Genomic DNA, 24,638 nt, shown 5'->3' on the forward strand with positions numbered 1-24,638 from the left:
TCTGCTAAGCAGGACAGGCAGCGGCGGCAAAAACACCCGGCAGGCCGGATAAACCTCCTCGGCGGGCCGCATGTGGCCCGCGGGCCGTAGTTTGAGGACCCCTGTATTAAAGGATGATATGGAATTTGACCCAATTTCAATAGGGATTTCACGTATTTTATTTCAAGCTAGGAAACATATTGCATCCAAATGGATTAACCCCTCACCTCCAGAAATTAGTGAACTAAAAAATAGGATAAATCATATTATCAGATTAGAAAAAGGGGTATATAAAAAACAAGATTTAATGTTTATGGTCGGATACACCTGGAATGACATCAAGGGGGTTATTGTTGGAGAGACCATGACTTATGGGGGAGGGGGGTATTGGCGAGGTCTAATGTTTCATTGTAATGTGTATTGGAATTCCTTAAATGTGGTATGGGTAATATAGCACACCTATATGTGTATAGGATTATAATGTTTATTACAATATTATAGTTATATAAAAGATTTCAAGAATGTGGAATGTTAAGTGTAAGATATAGTAACTGCAAGTTATCAGATGGTAATGGGCAAGCTGAAAGCATATATAGGAGAGATGCATGTATGTCATCCCTATGGTATGTTATTTTATTATTATATGTACTGGTTTCTTGTTTTGTCAAAAAAAAAGATTATGAAAAAAAATCTCAAAAATATATTGGATTAAAAAAAAAAGATTAGGAAAAAGGCTTCTCCACTGTGTGGGTTCTCTGGTGCTTAACCAAAGCTGATTTATGGTTAAAACATTTCCCACATTCTGAACATGAAAAAGGCTTCTCCCCTGTGTGAGTTCTCTGGTGCTTAACCAAAGCTGATTTATCATTAAAACATTTCCCACATTCTGAACATGAAAAAGGCTTCTCCCCTGTGTGAGTTCTCTGATGCGTAATCAAAGCTGATTTATCATTAAAACATTTCCCACATTCTGAACATGAAAAAGGCTTCTCCCCTGTGTGAGTTCTCTGATGCGTAACCAAAGTTGATTTATCATTAAAACATTTCCCACATGCTGAACATGAAAAAGGCTTCTCCCCTGTGTGAGTTCTCTGGTGCTTAACCAAAGCTGATTTATCACAAAAACATTTTCCACATTCTGAACATGAAAAAGGTTTCTCCCCTGTGTGAGTTCTCTGATGCGTAACCAAAGCTGATTTATCATTAAAACATTTCCCACATTCTGAACATGAAAAAGGCTTCTCCCCTGTGTGAGTTCTGTGGTGCTTAACCAAAGCTGATTTGTCACGAAAACATTTCGCACATTCTGAACATGAAAAAGGCTTCTCCCCTGTGTGAATTCTCTGGTGCTTAACCAAAGCAGATTTAGTGTTAAAACATTTCCCACATTCGGAACATGAAAAAGGCTTCTCCCCTGTGTGAATTATCTGGTGCGTAACCAAAGCAGATTTATCGTAAAAACATTTCCCACATTCTGAACATGAAAAATGCTTCTCCCCTGTGTGAGTTCTCTCATGTTTGATAAGACTTGATTGCTGTACAAAACATTTCCCGCATTTTGAACATGAAAAAGGCTTCTCTCCTGTGTGGGTTCTCTGGTGGATATTAAGATGTGCTTTGTGGTTGAAAAATTTTTCACATTCTGAACAGGTAAAAGGCTTCTCCCCTGTGTGAATTCTCTTGTGATTAACCAAAGCTGATTTATGGTTAAAACATTTCTCACATTCTGAACAGGAAAAGGGCTTCTCCCCTGTGTGGGTTCTCTGGTGGTTATAAAGATGCGCTTTCCGGTTAAAACATTTCCCACATTCTGAACATGAAAAAGGCTTCTCCCCTATGTGAAGTCTCTGGTGCTTGACAAAATCTGATTTGTGGTTAAAACATTTCCCACATTTTGAACAAAAAAATCTATTGTCCGCTGTGTGTATTTTTTGATGTTTAAGAATAGACTTTTCGAGGGTACAACTATTTCCATTTTCTGAACGTGAAAATGACTTCTTTCCTTTATGAGCAGTTTGTTTTGTAATGCTTATTTTTTTATTTTGATTTTCCTTAGTAGTCGGTAATGAATCAGAAGACAGGACCTGTTTCATAGGATCAGATGACAGATCTTTGCTGTGAAGGGAAGATGGTATATCTGGAGTAATGGCATTCACTTCAATTGTATCCTGTGGGATTTCAAGATCATCCAATTTAAAAATTGAAGATGTCGGCTGTCCCTCTGATCTCCTGGTACAGTCATCTGCCAAGAAAAAAACAAATTATTATATTTTGAATAAAATATCTTTGAAATTTATATTTTTGAACATTTCTACTTAAAACATCTGTAGAAATGACAAGTTATTGACAGAATGACAATTCACAGTCTAATAGAAAACCTCATAGGATGAACCAGTGGAGCGTGGTGTTCAACTGTTTGCTCATTCTGCCTCCAAAATATGGAATAAGAAGCCATCAAACAATGTTATGTAGGCAAAAATGATACCAATAAAAACTTCTTCTCATCCATAAACCAATGCAGCAAAATCCGCTTTCCCAAAGTCAGATCTCCCCCTCACTTCTGAGCCTTGCAGTGCGCCCAAACCACATTTAGCCTCCATGTATTTGGCATTACTATAGTGAGAAGAACCCACTTAATTTATGATGTGTCTCCTGGAGCAGAATCTGGGCACTATGTGTTGGGCAATAAAATGGCCAATGGGCAATTTTCACTCTCCACCATTCATTGTGTGCTAATTTCCGGAAAGTGCCTGTGGAGTCAAAATAGTCACTACTCCTATAGATTAATTCACTGCGGGTTATAATTTCCAAAATGGAGTCACTTTATGGTGATTTCTACTACTCTGGTTTTCTGCCATTTTGTTATATTAAAGAAGTAGTCCAGCACTTTTTTTCAATTTCGCCAATGTATTTAACCTGTGCCCATAAATCTTTTTGTAATTACCTTCTGCTGTCCTTCTTGCCTGTGAGCGGCAATATCGCTGGCCGCCTACAAGCATTACATGACCCCCGGCTGCAGCCGGCTCTTTCTTCCACTGATATCACGTTAAGTGAGGCGTGGCATCAGTGACGTGGTCCCCACGGTGGATGCTGGGCTGTGGGCAGAGTTACCCCGCGCGTCACACCCAGAATCCACCGCGCGCTTTCACAATGAATGAGGAGAGGGAAAGTGCGTGGTGGATGCTGGGTGTGACGCGTGGGGTAACCCCGCCCACAGCCTAGCATTCACCGCGGGGACCATGTCACTGATGTCACGCCTCACGTGATGTCTGTAGGCGGCCAGTGATAGCGTCACTTACAGGCAAGAAGGACAGCAGAAGGTAATTACAAAAAGACTTATGGGCACAGGGTAAATACATTGGGGGACATTGGGGCAATTATAAAAAGTACTGGACAACTTCTTTAAGGTTTCTGTAAATAGTGTGTCCCATCTCCTTTGGGACCTGCTGCCCCAACGTCTCCATCTGTCACCAGGCGCCACCTTTATCATTCTGCAGGTGGCACTGGTGATGGAGGAGATGTCGGAACCAGAAGCTCTGGACGGCACAGGCTGTGTCCAGCCACTAAGATTAGGTAGCCTGGGACCTGTAGTACCATCCAGTCTGGCAGTATGGGTGTGTGTGCTGTCCAGCTGGAGTAATCTGCTTATTCCAATTGGAAAGCACCGCACCCTACTAAAGCTGGAAGCATATTGCCGGAAGCTGCCAGATCCAGCCTTGTTCTCCTCTGGTTCAGTCCTCTGTGCTCAGCTCCCGGCTTGTGGATTTGTTTCTTGTTGTGACCTCGGCCCGTTTACTGACTACTCTTGTGTCTTCTGATCTTGTATTTTCTCTGTCCCCCTTGTTTTGACCCGGTTACCTGACTATTCTTCTTGGGATTAAAGGGTGATGAGCAAGGCAAACCCTGGTATCTGGAAAATGGAGTAGATAGTGCCAAGCTTGTTTGTGGTAGCCATCTTTTGAGCTGCCAGGTGACCATGAACAGTGTCCCCAACACATTGTGTCTGCAAACTATTCTAGCAAGATCTGCATTCAAATAGCTAAATGTCGCTCCTTCCCTTCTTAACCTGCCATGTGCCCAGACAGTAGTGTACAACCGTATATAGGGGATTGTCGGATTCAAGAGAAGTTGGAAAATAATTTGTAAGGTCCATTTGTTTCCTATTATCCTTTGTGAAGAATTCCAAAGTTATCACCATATAAAGTGACACACATCAGATTAAGAAAATGGTGCCTGATAGGAACACAAAACTGGCCGCAGGAAGGGGTTAAATCAGAGTATTTTGGGCACTAACTACTGTAGTCAAAAACTGTGACTATAGACAATAACACATCTACTGAAATTATCAAACTCAACAGTCTCCATCAGTAAGTAGTGAGTAACTAGTGGTGAAACCTCTCTGAGGTCTAAACAATGATAAGGGCCAATATTTTCTGTGAGATGAGTTTCAAGAAGAAATAGTAGACATTGAAAGAGAACTTTGTATAATAGTGCAGAGCTGAGGTGTCTTAAATTTAGACCTCGGGCATTGGGAAGAGGTAATGGAGACCTTCTTTTAAAGACTAGAGAGTTACAGAGTCACATAACTGAGTCAGGCCGATCCCACCACAATAAAGCTATCATACAAAATGAACCTGTTAAAAAATACAGAATAAAAGATATGTTACATCCTCAACAACAATATATGTATCAGGGAAGAGAACTTCAAATCTAAACCAGAGTCACACTCATTTATGGTGGACCATTGGAGCTACTATGACTCCTGAGCACAAGAGTAGAGAAAGTATTAGCGCCCCCATTTCAGGAGAGATTGTGCAGTAATCTGAATTCCTTAGGATTGAAAAATAATGTAATTTATGACGTTGAGTGAATCCATGAAACCAGGGCCGGAGCCAACACATCTCCTGCAGGCGTGAATAAATGTATATTACAGCCATCAGCCACGCACAGCTTAGAGATATATCATGGCACAGGTGTAATGTTTTCTGTATAGTTTATCACAATCCTGTTTGAAGTTAGTTGGTTTAAAAAGAAATTGAAAAGTCAGGATAAAGGGAAACTCTGCTGTTATTGTACAGAAATTCACACTTGGCCCTCACTGCACAATTAATGTTGTCGATCATAAAAGTGAAGTTTGGCCAGAAAGGCTGGACCTGGTCTTGTAGGGACCATATGAGGACATTCAGCAGCAAAGAAGGGAGAGAAGGTAGATTCATCCAATAAGATATCAGAGATCTAGGAAGCCAACAGCATCATTACCCTCCACTTTCTCTTCAACTGATTTTCTAACTTGTCAGCACATTCTAAGTACGCTGCCATTTGGTTTTGTATTTTACAAATCTGGACAGGTAAGGGTCAGCGTCTCCTAATCCCAGGGGGTAGGTGGATCCTCCAGGTTGTAAATTCTACAGAAAAGGTCTTTCACAATTACACAAAGTAATGTGAACATTTTTGGATGGAGGAGAATGTTGTGGTCTAGAGGTAAAATTGTGATCACACAATTGTGACACAACCAGACTACACCACCGATAAAGCAGCCACAGCCGGTGACTGAGAAGAATCTGTGACTTCTCTGCATTTAGTGGTTACTACTCACCTGGGTGGTCATATGTAGGAATCTCCTCTTTACACCGCTCACCACCCCTCACATATGTCTCTGTAGTATTAATATGGGTCAGATCTTCACCCTGAAACAAATATTGTAAAAGTCACAGACAGATGGAGAAGTCACATCTATGATCAGCTCTAATCCTGTCATCTCCACCGTTCTCATTACACAAGTATAAAACATATAATAATGGTGGATAAAACAAGACTGAGCACAAGACCTTCACAGCCGTCTATACATCATAGGGGAGATCTCATGACACCTTCTCTCCATCTACCTGATGATCCTGAGGAACATTGGGATCTTCTTGTTTACAGTCCTGTGGAAGAAGAGGACGGGGACATCTCTCTGGTGTTGTCCTCTTACTGGATAGATCTGGAGGAAACACATACAGGGACTGAATTCATTCTTTACATACAGATAATTATAGGCCGTGTGTATTTAGTCCTATTACCTGGTGATGTGAGGGGCTGGGGAACCTCCATCATGACGTCTTTGTACAGATCTTTGTGTCCTTCTAAATACTCCCACTCCTCCATGGAGAAATAGACAGCGGCATCCTGACACCTTATAGGAACCTGACATATACAATGATACCGTCATCCCCCCGATCCCTTCATAGAGTTACTGTATAATGTCCCAGCATTCCCAGCAGTGTCACCTCTCCAGTCAGCAGCTCAATCATCTTGTAGGCGAGTTCTAGGATCTTCTGGTCATTGATGTCCTCATGTATCAGGGGGTGAGGTGGAGGCCCCGTGATTGGGCTCAGGGGTCTTCCCCATCCCTCAGACACAGGGTCCTGACAGCGCCCACTAGAGGTCTTCTTCACTACTGTGTAATCCTGGTTATGGAGAGACACAGTAATAAATCTCCCTCCAGACATTTCCAGAGTCCTCACCTCTCCAGTTCTGTCCATCTGTTATTCCCATAGATAAGAATGATGTAATGTGACGTCATCAGAATCTCTCACCTCTCCAGTAAGCCGGAAGAGGATCTCTATGGTGAGATGCATTATCCTCTCCGCCATCTTCTTTCTGTCTCTATCCATTCTTCTCTAGGAAAATTATATAGATAAATTATTAGTATCTCATATTGTGGGAATCTGAGTGGATTGAAGATGAGTTGGTGTAAAATATTTACAATTCTGTGTAATAATAAAATTAATAGTAAGTGAATAATGGGCGCTCACTGCTTGTGGTGCTCAGGAGTAAAATAGTGAAACAGTCAAAAAATATATATATATTCCAGCAAACAAATTATCATGAAAATGATTTTTTTATTATGCAATGAAGCAAAGAAAGTTTTCTTAATTTTGATAGACCCCTAATGAAATCAGATATTTCCAACGTTTCGGCCTATCATAGGCCTTTCTCAAGGTGTCTGGTGTCTAGTGGATCCCAGTCTGCGGCAGAGCGGCATCTGTGTGTATCGCCCAAAAACATTAATAGCATTGTGATGCCGGTATAAAGCAATAATGTGGTAGAGCTCTTCATACATCTTCAGGTCACACAGAGATACCTATGTGCTATCAGTTGGGATTACGGAAGTTATAAAATAATTCAGGTAATTTAACAATACAAAGAACGTAACAGTCTTTTTACAGCCAATAAAATATGTTAATGGTTTATTTGTATACTGTATATATTATCTATCATCTATCTATCATCTATTATCTATCTATTATCTATCTATTATCTACCGTCGATCTATTATCTATATATCATCTATCTATCTATTATCTATATCTCTATCATCTATTTAACTATCTATTATCTATCCATTTACCTATTATCTATCTATTATCTATCATCCATCTATTATCTATCTATCTATTATCTATCTAATATCTATCATATTATTTATCTATCTATTATCTATCTATCTATATCATCTATCTATTCTCTATCTATCAATTATCTATCATCTATCTATTTATCATCTATCATCTATCTATCCATATATCTATCTATAATCTATCATCTATCTATCATCTCTCTATTATCTATCATCTATGTATTTATCATATATCTATTATCTATCTATTATCTATCATCTATATATTATATATCTATTTTCTATCTATTATCTATCTATCCATATATATAATATATGTATTATCTATCTATCTATCTATCTATCTATCTATCATATATCTACACATATATATCTACATATATATATATATATATATACAGTCATATGAAAAAGTTTGGGCACCCCTATTAATCTTAAGCTTAATGTTTTATAAAAATTTGTGTTTTTGCAATAGCTATTTCAGTTTGATATATGTAATAACTGTTGGACACAGTAATGTTTCAGTCTTGAAATGAGGTTTATTGTACTAACAGAAAATGTGCAATCTGCATTCAAACAAAATTTGACAGGTGCATAAGTATGGGCACCCTTATCATTTTCTAGTTTTAAATACTCCTACCTACTTTTTACTGACTTACTAAAGCACTATTTTTGGTTTTGTAACCTCATTGAGCTTTGAACTTCATAGCCAGGTGTATGCAGTCATGACAAAAGCTACTTAAAGTGGCCACTTGCAAGTTGTTCTCCTGTTTGAATCTCCTCTGAAGAGTGGCATCATGGGCTCCTCAAAACAACTGTCAAATGATCTGAAAACAAAGATTATTCAACATAGTTGTTCAGGGGAAGGATACAAAAAGCTGTCTCAGAGATTTAACCTGTCAGTTTCCACTGTGAGGAACATAGTAAGGAAATGGAAGAACACAGGGACAGTTCTTGTTAAGGCCAGAAGTGGCAGGCCAAGAAAAACATCAGAAAGGCAGAGAAGAAGAATGGTGAGATCAGTCAAGGACAATCCTCAGACCACCTCCAGAGAGCTGCAGCATCAACTTGCTGCAGATGGTGTCACTGTGCATCGGTCAACTATACAACCTACTTTGCACAAGGAGAAGCTGTATGGGAGAGTGATGCGAAAGAAGCCGTTTCTGCAAGCACGCCACAAACAGAGTCGGCTGAGGTATGCGAAAGCACATTTGGAGAAGCCAATTTCTTTTTGGAAGAAGGTCCTGTGGACTGATGAAACCAAGATTGAGTTGTTTGGTCATACAAAAAGGCGTTATGCATGGCGACAAAAAAACACAGCATTCCAAGAAAAACACTTGCTACCCACAGTAAAATTTGGTGGAGGTTCCATCATGCTTTGGGGCTGTATGGCCAATGCCGGCACCGGGAATCTTGTTAAAGTTGAGGGACGCATGGATTCCACTCAGTATCAGCAGATTCTTTACAATAATGTTCAAGAATCAGTGATAAAGTTGAAGTTACGCAGGGGATGGATCTTTCAGCAAGACAATGATCCAAAACACCGCTCCAAATCTACTCAGGCATCCATGCAGAGGAACAATTACAATGTTCTGCAATGGCCATCCCAGTCCCCCGACCTGAATATCATTGAACATCTGTGGGATCATTTGAAGAGGGCTGTCCATGCTCGGCGACCATCAAACTTAACTGAACTGGAATTGTTTTGTAAAGAGGAATGGTCAAAAATACCTTCATCCAGGATCCAGGAACTCATTAAAAGCTACAGGAATCGACTAGAGGCTGTTATTTTTGCAAAAGGAGGATCTACTAAATATTAATGTCACTTTTCTGGTGAGGTGCCCATACTTATGCACCTGTCAAATTTTGTTTGAATGCAGATTGCACATTTTCTGTTAGTACAATAAACCTCATTTCAAGGCAGAAACATTACTGTGTCCAACAGTTATTACATATATCAAACTGAAATAGCTGTTGCAAAAACACCAATTTTTATAAAACAATAAGCTTAAGATTAATAGGGGTGCCCAAACTTTTTCATATAACTGTATATATATATGCAAAAGACACCAAGGATATAGCCACATATATATAAGGGTTTTTCAGCAAGGACCAGTTGGTCAGTGTAAAATACCCATAGTATCACAAGTTGTGTGCTATATGGACATGCAATATGAATGGCAGACCATTCGGTTAAAACACACAGCAACCGAGAGAATCACCGAACGTGGGGTCCAATAATGAGCATGACATTTTGGAATCCATAAATAAAAAACCTTTATTACAAAAATGGTTACAATGGCACAACAAGCACAAGAATGCCCACATTCAGAATGGTAAATCAAGAACCAGTATATCAAATACCAAATATGCATAAAAACAATATCTATACAACGAATGAGAAAAATAGAGGCGAGGACCGCCAACCCATATGTAATATAATGACCTATCATTACCCCCTGACGAAGGACTTTGCGTCCGAAACGCGCGTCGGGGAGCGCTCCACATTCAGTTCCTGGACTGCCTATCAGGTATATTATGCCGCTTTACTTCCTTTTTCTCCCATTATGAGACCTTTACAACTACTCCCCTTTACATTTGTGGTGGCCCCTCTTTAGGTGCTTTTACATTCAGCAACATAGCAACATTATTTTCTGTGTCCGTCTGGTGTGCATGTCCTCTAACACCAGCACATGCTTTACATTATATGTTATTGTTATATTATATATTTCTTGCATAACTGGTGGGCACATTGCACTAGATAGTGTGCATCTTAATTGGCGCCTCCTTTCATCTACACATAATATTTGTTCATATCTTTCGCTATGATGTTGTAATGATAGGTCATTATATTACATATGGGTTGGCGGTCCTCGCCTCTATTTTTCTCATTCGTTGTATAGATATTGTTTTTATGCATATTTGGTGTTTGATGTACTAGTTCTTGATTTACCATTCTGAATGTGGGCATTCTTGTGCTTGTTGTGCCATTGTAACCATTTTGTAATAAAGGTTTTTTATTTATGGATTCCAAAATGTCATGCTCATTATTGGACCCCATATATATATATATATATATATATATATATACAGTGCCTACAAGTAGTATTCAACCCCCTGCAGATTTAGCTGGTTGACACATGCGGAATTAACTTGGCATTGTGACATTTGTACTGTAGATCAGCCTGGAAGTGGGAAATGCACTGCAGCAAATTTTTTTTTTTTTTTTTTTTAAAACGTTAAAAGTTAATTCAGAGTGTCATTTATTATTCAACCCCTCAAACCACAAGAATTCTGTTTGGTCCCCCTAAAGTAGTAAGAAGTAGTTCAGGCACCAAGAATAATGAGCTTCACATGTGTGGATTAAAGATCTCTTTTGCCAGCCTTTTCTGACTATTTAAGACCCTCCCCAAACTTGTGAACAGCACTCAGACATGGTCAACATGGGAATGACAAAGGAGCATTCCAAGGCCATCAGAGACAAGATCGTGGAGGGTCACAAGGCTGGCAAGGGGTACAAAACCCTTTCCAAGGAGTTGGGCTTACCTGTCTCCACTGTTGGAAGCATCATCCGTAAGTGGAAGGCTTATGGAACTACTGTTAGCCTTCCACGGCCTGGACAGCCTTTGAAAGTCTCCTCCCGTGCCGAGGCCAGGCTTGTCCGAAGAGTCAAGGCTAACCAAAGGACAACAAGGAAGGAGCTCCGGGAAGATCTCATGGCAGTGGGGACATTGGTTTCAGTCAATACCATAAGTAACGTACTCCACCGCAATGGTCTCCGTTCCAGACGAGCCCGTAAGGTACCTTTACTTTCAAAGCGTCATGTCAAGGCTCGTCTACAGTTTGCTCATGATCACTTGGAGGACTCTGAGACAGACTGGTTCAAGGTTCTATGGTCTGATGAGACCAAGATCGAGATCTTTGGTGCCATCCACACACGTGACGTTTGGAGACTGGGTGGCACTGCATACGACCCCAAGAATACCATCCCTACAGTCAAGCATGGTGGTGGCAGCATCATGCTGTGGGGCTGTTTCTCAGCCAAGGGGCCTGGCCATCTGGTCCGCATCCATGGGAAGATGGATAGCACGGCCTACCTGGAGATTTTGGCAAAGAACCTCCACTCCTCCATCAAGGATCTTAAGATGGGTCGTAATTTCATCTTCCAACAAGACAATGACCCAAAGCACACAGCCAAGAAAACCAAGGCCTGGTTCAAGAGGGAAAAAGTCAAGGTGTTGGAGTGGCCTAGTCAGTCTCCTGACCTTAACCCAATTGAAATCTTGTGGAAGGAGCTCAAGAATAAAGTCCACATGAGACACCCAAAGAACCTAGATAACTTGGAGAAGATCTGCATGGAGGAGTGGGCCAAGATAACTCCACAGACCTGTGCCGGCCTGATCAGGTCTTATAAAAGACGATTATTAGCTGTAATTGCAAACAAGGGTTATTCCACAAAATATTAAACATAGGGGTTGTATAATAATTGACCCACACTTTTATGTTTAAAATTTATTAAAATTCAACTGAGCAACATAACTTTTTGGTTTGTAAGATTTATGCTTCTGTTCATAAATCCTACTCTCGTTTGCAGTTTGAAGGCTCTAACTTATTTGCATCTTATCAAACCAGCTAAATCTGCAGGGGGTTGAATACTACTTGTAGGCACTGTATATGTATTATCTATCTATCTATAATCTATCATCTATCTATTATATATCATCTATCTATTTATCATCTATCTATTACCTATCATATATCTATTATCTAAATCTATCTATTTATCATCTGTCTATCATCCATGTATTTATCATATATGTATTATCTATCTATTATCTATCTTTCTATCTATCCCATATTATCTATATCTCTATTTATCTATTATCTCTCAATCAATTATCTATCTATCAATTACCTGCAGGTTAATATTATAATGCAGACCTGGGCAAAGTGTGGGCCCCGGGCCTCACTCGGCCCTCTGGCTGTTCCCTTCTGGTCCAAGACAGCATAGGGGCTGATAACAGTGGTCCACGGGCCGCACCGTGCCCTATTCCACCCAACCGTCGACTCCATCCGCGGTGAATCTCCATCCGCGGTGAATGCACTGGTGGAGGAGGGGCCGCCAGCCCCTTCTTCCACCGATCAGCATGAGAAACAGCTGATGTGATGATGTCATTTCATCGCGTCAGCTGTACATTGTGGAGAGTTAATGCATCGGAGACAAGAGCAGAGCGCTGGACATGGGGAGGATATGGGGGTCTCATGCTGGACAAGGTGAGGCTATGGGGTCTCGTGCTGGACATGGGAAGGCTTTGGGGGTCTCATGCTGAACATGGGGATGCTATGGGGGTCTCGTGCTTGACATGAGAAGGCTATGGGGGTCTCATACTGGACATGGAGAGGCTATGGGGGTCTCATGCTGGACATGGGGAAGTTATGAGGGGTTCATACAGTATATAGGGAGGCTATGGGGGTTTCATTCTGGACATGGGGAGGATATGGGGATCTCATGTTGGACATGGGGAGGCTATGGGGATCTCGTGCTGGACATGGGAAGGCTATGGGGGGTCTCATGCTGGACTTGGGGATGCTATGGGGGTCTCATACTGGACATGGAGAGGCTATGGGGGTCTCATGCTGGACATGGGGAAGTTATGAGGGGTTCATACTGTATATAGGGAGGCTATGGGGGTTTCATTCTGGACATGGGGAGGCTATAGGGGACTCATGCTGGAAATGCAGAGGCTATGGGGGTCTCGTGCTAGACATGGGGAGGCTATGGGGGTCTCATGCTGGAAATACAGAGGCTATGGGGATCTCATGCTGGATATGGGGAGGCTATGGGGGTCTCATGCTGAACATGGGAATGCTATGGGGATCTCATGCAGGACATGGGGAGGCTATGGGGGTCTCATGCTGGACATGGGGAAGCTATGGGGGTTCATACTGTATATAGGGAGGCTGTGGGGGTCTCATTCTGGACATGGGCAGGCTATAGGGAACTCATGCTGAACATGGGGAGGCTATGGGGGTCTCATGCTGTTTATGTACAAAAAGGAGGACCACTGAGTTGGGTTACAAATCCCTCCATATACCTATAGGTTATCTCCAAAACAACACCAAATGGGATTTAATCGTAAAAATATTAACTTTATTGAAAAATATTGATTATACAAAAAATTAATTACTCTCAAATATGAATAAGTAAATGATGGGGGAGGAGTTACAGGGAGGGGGAGGGCAGCTAGAGAAGAAAAACAGGGTAGCATGGAAGAACCCTGCAAAGAGACTTATATCCCCTATGTAACAATCAATAAATAATGATTGTTAACCTTTTCAGCCAGCCACAAAATATAAGAAAATTAATTAAAGAAAGTCTGCGATGACATATGTATATGTCTCATGGCTATTAATATAAAAATCCAAATATACACCCAAACAGACGTCCCTTCATCAGGAGGTCACAGAGAAAGTATTCCATCAATGGGCACTGGAGTGATATATCATATGATAGCTCTCCCTATAGACAGTGTACAATCCAATGATAAAGATTTAAAGATATAGTGATGGACTATAGTCTAAAAATGGGTAGCAGATACATATCCCCAGAACTTCTTTCACGCCGCCACTAACCTTCCCAGCATGGCCCAAGGTAATGGAGTTATAATACTACTTACTTTGCGCGATGTGCATGTGTCTCTTGCACATGTAACCCTTGGTCTAATTGACTTATTCACAGAATGTAGAGAGGAGAGGACTGTATCCACACAGATACAGAGGACTGTATCCACACAGATACAGAGGACTGTATCCACACAGATATAGAGGACTGTATCCACACAGATATAGAGGACTGTATCCACACAGATACAGAGGACTGTATCCACAAAGATACAGAGGACTGTATCCACACAGATACAGAGGACTGTATCCACACAGATATAGAGGACTTTATCCACACAGATACAGAGGACTGTATCCACACAGATACAGAGGACTGTATCCACACAGATACAGAGGACTGTATCCACACAGATACAGAGGACTGTATCCACACAGATATAGAGGACTTTATCCACACAGATACAGAGGACTGTATCCACACAGATACAGAGGACTGTATCCACACAGATACAGAGGACTGTATCCACACAGATACAGAGGACTTTATCCACACAGACACAGAGGACTGTATCCACACAGATATAGAGGACTGTATCCACACAGATACAGAGGACTGTATTCACACAGATACAGAGGACTGTATCCACACAGATATAGAGGACTGTATCCACACAGATACAGAGGACTGTATCCACACAGATACAGAGGACTGTATCCACACAGATATAGAGGACTGTATCCACACAGATACAGAGGACTGTATCCACAAAGATACAGAGGACAGTATCCACACAGATACAGAGGACTGTATCCACACAGACACAGAGGACTGTATCCACACAGATATAGAGGACTGTATCCACACAGATACAGAGGACTGTATCCACACAGATACAGAGGACTGTATCCACACAGATACAGAGGACTGTATCCACACAGACACAGAGGACTGTATCCACACAGATATAGAGGACTGTATCCACACAGATACAGAGGACTGTATTCACACAGATACAGAGGACTGTATCCACACAGATATAGAGGACTGTATCCACACAGATACAGAGGACTGTATCCACACAGATACAGAGGACTGTATCCACACAGATACAGAGGACTGTATCCACACAGATACAGAGGACAGTATCCACACAGATACAGAGGACTGTATCCACACAGATATAGAGGACTGTATCCACACAGATACAGAGGACTGTATCCACACAGATACAGAGGACTGTATCCACACAGATACAGAGGACTTTATCCACACAGATACAGAGGACTGTATCCACACAGATACAGAGGACTGTATCCACACAGATATAGAGGACTGTATCCACACGGACACAGAGGACTTTATCCACAAAGATACAGAGGACTTTATCCACACAGATACAGAGGACTTTATCCACAAAGATACAGAGGACTTTATCCACACAGATACAGAGGACTTTATCCACACAGATACAGAGGACTTTATCCACAAAGATACAGAGGACTGTATCCACACAGATACAGAGGACTTTATCCACAAAGATACAGAGGACTTTATCCACAAAGATACAGAGGACTTTATCCACAAAGATACAGAGGACTTTATCCACACAGATACAGAGGACTGTATCCACACAGATACAGAGGACTGTATCCACACAGATACAGAGGACTGTATTCACACAGATACAGAGGACTTTATCCACACAGACACAGAGGGCTGTATCCACACAGATACAGAGGACTTTATCCACACAGATACAGAGGACTTTATCCACACAATACAGAGGACTTTATCCACACAGATACAGAGGACTGTATCCACAAAGATACAGAGGACTTTATTCACACAGATACAGAGGACTTTATCCACACAGACACAGAGGGCTGTACCACACAGATACAGAGCACTTTATCCACACAGATACAGAGAACTTTATCCACACAATACAGAGGACTTTATCCACACAGATACAGAGGACTGTATCCACACAGATACAGAGGACTTTATCCACACAGATACAGAGGACTGTATCCACACAGATACAGAGGACTTTATTCACACAGATACAGAGGACTGTATCCACACAGATACAGAGGACTTTATCCACAAAGATACAGAGGACTTTATCCACAGAGATACAGAGGACTGTATTCACACAGATACAAAGGACTTTATTCACACAGATACAGAGGACTTTATCCACACAGATACAGAGGACTGTATCCACACAGATACAAAGGACTGTATCCACACAGATACAGAGGACTTTATTCACACAGATACAGAGGACTTTATCCACACAGATACAGAGGACTGTATCCACACAGATACAGAGGACTTTATCCACACAGATACAGAGGACTTTATCCACACAGATACAGAGGACTGTATCCACACAGATACAGAGGACTGTATCCACACAGATACAGAGGACTGTATCCACAAATATACAGAGGACTTTATCCACACAGATACAGAGGACTTTATCCACACAGACACAGAGGACTGTATCCACACAGATACAGAGGACTTTATTCACACAGATACAGAGGACTTTATCCACACAGACACAGAGGGCTGTATCCACACAGATACAGAGGACTTTATCCACACAGATACAGAGGACTTTATCCACACAATACAGAGGACTTTATCCACACAGATACAGAGGACTGTATCCACAAAGATACAGAGGACTTTATTCACACAGATACAGAGGACTTTATCCACACAGACACAGAGGGCTGTACCACACAGATACAGAGGACTTTATCCACACAGATACAGAGGACTTTATCCACACAATACAGAGGACTTTATCCACACAGATACAGAGGACTGTATCCACACAGATACAGAGGACTTTATCCACACAGATACAGAGGACTTTATCCACACAATACAGAGGACTTTATCCACACAGATACAGAGGACTGTATCCACACAGATACAGAGGACTGTATCCACACAGATACAGAGGACTTTATTCACACAGATACAGAGAACTGTATCCACACAGATACAGAGGACTTTATCCACAAAGATACAGAGGACTTTATCCACAGAGATACAGAGGACTGTATTCACACAGATACAAAGGACTTTATTCACACAGATACAGAGGACTTTATCCACACAGATACAGAGGACTGTATCCACACAGATACAAAGGACTGTATCCACACAGATACAGAGGACTTTATTCACACAGATACAGAGGACTTTATCCACACAGATACAGAGGACTGTATCCACACAGATACAGAGGACTTTATCCACACAGATACAGAGGACTTTATCCACACAGATAGAGAGGACTGTATCCACACAGATACAGAGGACTGTATCCACACAGATACAGAGGACTGTATCCACAAAGATACAGAGGACTTTATCCACACAGATACAGAGGACTTTATCCACACAGATACAGAGGACTGTATCCACACAGACACAGAGGACTGTATCCACACAGATACAGAGGACTGTATCCACACAGATACAGAGGGATGTATCCACAAAGATACAGAGGACTTTATCCACAGAGATACAGAGGACTTTATCCACACAGATATAGAGGACTGTATCCACACAGATACAGAGGACTGTATCCACACAGATACAGAGGACTGTATCCAAACAGATACAGAGGACTTTATTCACACAGATACAGAGGACTTTATCCACACAGATACAGAGGACTGTATCCACACAGATACAGAGGACTTTATCCACACAGATACAGAGGACTGTATTCACACAGATACAAAGGACTTTATTCACACAGATACAGAGGACTTTATCCACACAGATACAGAGGACTGTATCCACACAGATACAAAGGACTGTATCCACACAGATACAGAGGACTTTATTCACACAGATACAGAGGACTTTATCCACACAGATACAGAGGACTGTATCCACACAGATACAGAGGACTGTATCCAAACAGATACAGAGGACTGTATCCACACAGATACAGAGGGATGAATCCACACAGAAACAGAGGACTTTATTCACACAGATATAGAGGACTGTATCCACACAGATACAGAGGACTGTATCCACACAGATACAGAGGACAGTATCCACACAGATACAGAGGACTGTATCCACACAGATACAGAGGACTGTATCCACACAGATACAGAGGACTGTATCCACACAGACACAGAGGACTGTATCCACACAGATACAGAGGACTGTATCCACACAGACACAGAGGACTGTATCCACACAGATACAGAGGACTGTATCCACACAGATACAGAGGGCTGTATCCACACAGATACAGAGGACTTTATTCACACAGATATAGAGGACAGTATCCACACAGATACAGAGGACTGTATCCACACAGATACAGAGGACTGTATCCACACAGATACAGAGGATGGTATCCACAAAGATACAGAGGACTTTATTCACACAGATACAGAGGACTTTATCCACACAGACACAGAGGGCTGTATCCACACAGATACAGAGGACTTTATCCACACAGATACAGAGGACTTTATCCACACAATACAGAGGACTTTATCCACACAGATACAGAGGACTGTATCCACACAGATACAGAGGACTTTATCCACACAGATACAGAGGACTGTATCCACACAGATACAGAGGACTTTATTCACACAGATACAGAGGACTGTATCCACACAGATACAGAGGACTTTATCCACAAAGATACAGAGGACTGTATCCACACAGATACAGAGGACTTTATCCACAGAGATACAGAGGACTGTATCCACACAGATACAGAGGACTGTATCCACACAGATACAGAGGACTGTATCCACACAGATACAAAGGACTGTATCCACACAGATACAGAGGACTGTATCCACACAGATACAGAGGACTGTATCCACACAGATACAGAGGACTGTATCCACACAGATACAAAGGACTGTATCCACACAGATACAGAGGACTTTATTCACACAGATACAGAGGACTTTATCCACACAGATACAGAGGACTGTATCCACACAGATACAGAGGACTGTATCCACACAGATACAGAGGACTGTATCCACACAGATACAGAGGGCTGTATCCACACAGATACAGAGGACTTTATTCACACAGATATAGAGGACTGTATCCACACAGATACAGAGGACTGTATCCACACAGATACAGAGGACAGTATCCACACAGATACAGAGGACTGTATCCACACAGACACAGAGGACTGTATCCACACAGATACAGAGGACTGTATCCACACAGACACAGAGGACTGTATCCACACAGATACAGAGGACTGTATCCACACAGATACAGAGGGCTGTATCCACACAGATACAGAGGACTTTATTAACACAGATATAGAGGACTGTATCCACACAGATACAGAGGACTGTATCCACACAGATACAGAGGACTGTATCCACACAGATACAGAGGATGGTATCCACAAAGATACAGAGGACTTTATTCACACAGATACAGAGGACTTTATCCACACAGACACAGAGGGCTGTATCCACACAGATACAGAGGACTTTATCCACATAGATAGAGAGGACTTTATCCACACAATACAGAGGACTTTATCCACACAGATACAGAGGACTGTATCCACACAGATACAGAGGACTGTATTCACACAGATACAGAGGACTGTATCCACACAGATACAGAGGACTATATTCACACAGATACAGAGGACTTTATCCACACAGATACAGAGGACTTTATCCACACAGATACAGAGGACTGTATCCACACAGATACAGAGGACTTTATTCACACAATACAGAGGACTTTATCCACACAGATACAGAGGACTGTATCCACACAGATACAGAGGACTTTATCCACACAGATACAGAGGACTTTATCCACACAATACAGAGGACTTTATCCACACAGATACAGAGGACTGTATCCACACAGATACAGAGGACTTTATCCACACAGATACAGAGGACTTTATCCACACAGATACAGAGGACTGTATCCACACAGATACAGAGGGCTGTATCCACAAAGATACAGAGGACTTTATCCACAGAGATACAGAGGACTGTATTCACACAGATACAAAGGACTTTATTCACACAGATACAGAGGACTTTATCCACACAGATACAGAGGACTGTATCCACACAGATACAAAGGACTGTATCCACACAGATACAGAGGACTTTATTCACACAGATACAGAGGACTTTATCCACACAGATACAGAGGACTGTATCCACACAGATACAGAGGACTGTATCCACACAGATACAGAGGACTGTATCCACAAAGATACAGAGGACTTTATCCACACAGATACAGAGGACTTTATCCACACAGATACAGAGGACTGTATCCACACAGATACAGAGGACTGTATCCACACAGATACAGAGGGCTGTATCCACAAAGATACAGAGGACTTTATCCACAGAGATACAGAGGACTGTATTCACACAGATACAAAGGACTTTATTCACACAGATACAGAGGACTTTATCCACACAGCTACAGAGGACTGTATCCACACAGATACAAAGGACTGTATCCACACAGATAGAGGACTTTATTCACACAGATACAGAGGACTTTATCCACACAGATACAGAGGACTGTATCCACACAGATACAGAGGACTGTATCCACACAGATACAGAGGACTTTATCCACACAGATACAGAGGACTTTATTCACACAGATACAGAGGACTGTATCCACACAGATACAGAGGACTTTATTCACACAGATATAGAGGACTGTATCCACACAGATACAGAGGGCTGTATCCACACAGATACAGAGGACTTTATTCACACAGATATAGAGGACTGTATCCACACAGATACAGAGGACTGTATCCACACAGATACAGAGGACAGTATCCACACAGATACAGAGGACTGTATCCACACAGACACAGAGGACTGTATCCACACAGATACAGAGGACTGTATCCACACAGACACAGAGGACTGTATCCACACAGATACAGAGGACTGTATCCACACAGATACAGAGGGCTGTATCCACACAGATACAGAGGACTTTATTCACACAGATATAGAGGACTGTATCCACACAGATACAGAGGACTGTATCCACACAGATACAGAGGACTGTATCCACACAGATACAGAGGATGGTATCCACAAAGATACAGAGGACTTTATTCACACAGATACAGAGGACTTTATCCACACAGACACAGAGGGCTGTATCCACACAGATACAGAGGACTTTATCCACACAGATACAGAGGACTTTATCCACACAATACAGAGGACTTTATCCACACAGATACAGAGGACTGTATCCACACAGATACAGAGGACTTTATCCACACAGATACAGAGGACTGTATCCACACAGATACAGAGGACTTTATTCACACAGATACAGAGGACTTTATCCACAAAGATACAGAGGACTGTATCCACACAGATACAGAGGACTTTATCCACAGAGATACAGAGGACTGTATTCACACAGATACAAAGGACTTTATTCACACAGATACAGAGGACTTTATCCACACAGATACAGAGGACTGTATCCACACAGATACAAAGGACTGTATCCACACAGATACAGAGGACTTTATTCACACAGATACAGAGGACTTTATCCACACAGATACAGAGGACTGTATCCACACAGATACAGAGGACTTTATCCACACAGATACAGAGGACTGTATCCACACAGATACAGAAGACTGTATCCACACAGATACAGAGGACTGTATCCACAAAGATACAGAGGACTTTATCCACACAGATACAGAGGACTGTATCCACACAGATACAGAGGACTGTATCCACACAGATACAGAGGGCTGTATCCACAAAGATACAGAGGACTTTATCCACAGAGATACAGAGGACTGTATTCACACAGATACAAAGGACTTTATTCACACAGATACAGAGGACTTTATCCACACAGATACAGAGGACTGTATCCACACAGATACAAAGGACTGTATCCACACAGATACAGAGGACTTTATCCACATAGATACAGAGGACTTTATCCACACAATACAGAGGACTTTATCCACACAGATACAGAGGACTGTATCCACACAGATACAGAGGACTTTATCCACACAGATACAGAGGACTTTATCCACACAGATATAGAGGACTTAAAGGCAAGAGGAGATCGCATGTAGCGATGCCCAAATATTTGAACAGCCACAGTCACACAAAGGCGACGGTGGGAAAATGTCACAAGAGGTGGACGATGATGAGACACATTTGTCAGAAAGTCAGGAGGAGGACCAGGGTGCGGAAGTGGAAGACGAGGCTGTGGATGAATTAGTAAATGACTCAACCTGGTAGGAGTACATGCAGAGCGAGGCCAGCAGCACACAGGGAGGGGGGGGGAGGCAGAGTACCCCAACAGGCAAGAAGAAGCAGTGTGGTGGCCGCAGACAGAAGCAGGCAACCGTTCCCCATAACACCAACACAAAGGAAGTTGCCAGTACAACTGTTAGGTCTTCCCGAGTCTGGTTGTTTTTTAAAGACTCTGCCGATAACCCCAAAAAGGCCATTTGCATCACCTGCCAGGCCAGCATCAGCAAATGCTGCACATAACACATCTGCATCTCTGGCTGCTGTGGGCCTAAAAGGGGGCAAACTTATGGTGTGGCCCCCATGCTCCCCTGACCTCTACCCCATTGAGAACCTCTGGAGCATCATCAAAAGGAGTGTCTATGATGGCGGGAGGCAGCTCACATCTAAGCAACAGCTCTGGGAGGGTATTCTGTCCTCATGCAAAACAATTGAAGCAGAAACCATCCAAAACCTGACAAATTCAATGGACGAGAGAGTTCAGAAGCTCCTTTCGAACAAGGGGTCCTATGTGCAAATGTAACATCACCTAGAATAAAGTTTTGAGTTGAAAACTGTTTGATTTCAGTTTGTAATAACCTACTAATGCTTATAATTTCAAAAATGACCATTTTTTTGTTCTTTATTAAAATGAAAAGGTTGAAAACTCTGCTGTGCATAATAATTTGGAACATGCATTTCGAGTGCAGTTTGAGTGTTTTATTTTTTAAAATATACTGTTATCATAGGCAGTTTGTACAAAAACCTTTAAATTGTACTCTAATAGTTATTTGACTGGAAAATTATAATGACTGCAATTCATATAGGTAATTTGGGAAAATCTGAGAAAATATTATTTGCATACTAATTTGGAACACAGTGTAGAATAGACAATAGATGATAATTATTGGTAATTATCAAGACACACTCAATAAAGGAGTGGTTCTGCAGGTGGGGACCACAGACCACATCTCAGTACCAATGCTTTATGGCTGATGTTTTGGTCACTTTTGAATGTTGGTTGTGCTTTCACACTCGCGGTAGCACGAGATGGACTCTCCAACCAACAGAAGTTGCTCAGGTAGTGCAGCTCATCCAGGACGGCACATCAATGCAAGCTGTGGCAAGAAGGTTTGCTGTGTCTGTCAGCGTAGTGTCCAGAGGCTGGAGGCGCTATCAGGAGACAGGCCAGTACACCAGGAGACATGGAGGAGGCCGTAGGAGGGAAACAACCCAGCAGCAGGAACGCTACCTCCGCCTTTGTGCAAGGAGGAACAGGAGGAGCACTGCCAGAGCCCTGCAAAATGACCTCCAGCAGGCCACAAATGTGCATGTGTCTGCACAAAGTTAGAAACCGACTCCATGAGGGTGGTATGAGGGCCCGACATCCACAGATAGGGGTTGTGCTCACAGCCCAACACCGTGCAGGACGCTTGGCATTTGCCACAGAACACCAGGATTGGCAAAGTCACCACTGGCATCCTGTGCTCTTCACAGATGAAAGCAGGTTCACACTGAGCACATGTGACAGACATGACAGAGTCTGGAGACGCCGTGGAGAGCGATGTGCTGCCTGCAACATCCTTCAGCATGACAGGCTTGGCAGTGGGTCAGTAATAGTGCGGGGTGGCATTTCTTTTGAGGGCCGCACAGCCCTCCATGTGCTCGCCAGAGTTAGCCTGACTGCCATTAGGTAGTCGAGATGAGATCCTCAGACCCCTTGTGAGACCATATGCTGGTGCGGTTGGCCCTGGGTTCCTCCTAATGCAGGACAATGCCAAACCTCATGTGGCTGGAATGTGTCAGCAGTTCCTGCAAGATGAAGCCATTGAAGCTATGGACTGGCCCGTCCGTTCCCCAGACCTGAATCCGATTGAGCACATCTGGAACATCATGTCTCGCTCCATCCACCGTCACGTTGCACCACAGACTGTCCAGGAGTTGGCAGATGCTTTAGTCCAGGTCTAGGAAATCCCACAGGAGACCATCCGCAACCTCATCAGGAGCATGCCCAGGTGTTGTAGGGAGGTCATACAGGCACGTGGAGGCCACACACAATACTGAGCCTCATTTTGACTTGTTTAAAGGACATTACATCAAAGTTGGATCAGCCTGTAGTGTGTTTTTCCACTTTAATTTTGGGAGTGACTCCAAATCCAGGCCTCCATTGGTTAATAAATTTGATTTCCATTGATGATTTTTATGTGATTTTGTTGTCAGCACATTCAACTTTGTACAGAACAAAGTATTCAATGAGAATATTTCATTCATTCATTCAGATCTAGGATGTGTTATTTGAGTGTGTTTGGGC

At 42.2% G+C, this 24,638-nt stretch overlaps 1 protein-coding gene across 1 annotated transcript in view; it reads right to left on the reverse strand.

Annotated features, from left to right (window-relative positions):
* Positions 1-212: 212 nt before the first annotated feature.
* Positions 213-24,638, reverse strand: part of LOC141182690 (uncharacterized) — a 50,146-nt gene continuing 25,720 nt past the window's right edge. The window contains exons 3-4 of the mRNA XM_073660840.1: positions 5,576-5,666; positions 213-2,221 (exon numbers count right to left, since the gene is read on the reverse strand). Of these exons, the coding sequence (XP_073516941.1) occupies positions 702-2,221; positions 5,576-5,666 (1,611 nt within the window). The 3' untranslated portion in view covers positions 213-701. The remainder of the gene's footprint in view (positions 2,222-5,575; positions 5,667-24,638) is intronic.

This window comes from Phyllobates terribilis, unplaced genomic scaffold (genome assembly GCF_046119375.1).
Source record: "Phyllobates terribilis strain yellow unplaced genomic scaffold, ASM4611937v1 Scaffold_35__1_contigs__length_13245226, whole genome shotgun sequence".
NCBI lineage: Eukaryota > Metazoa > Chordata > Amphibia > Anura > Dendrobatidae > Phyllobates > Phyllobates terribilis.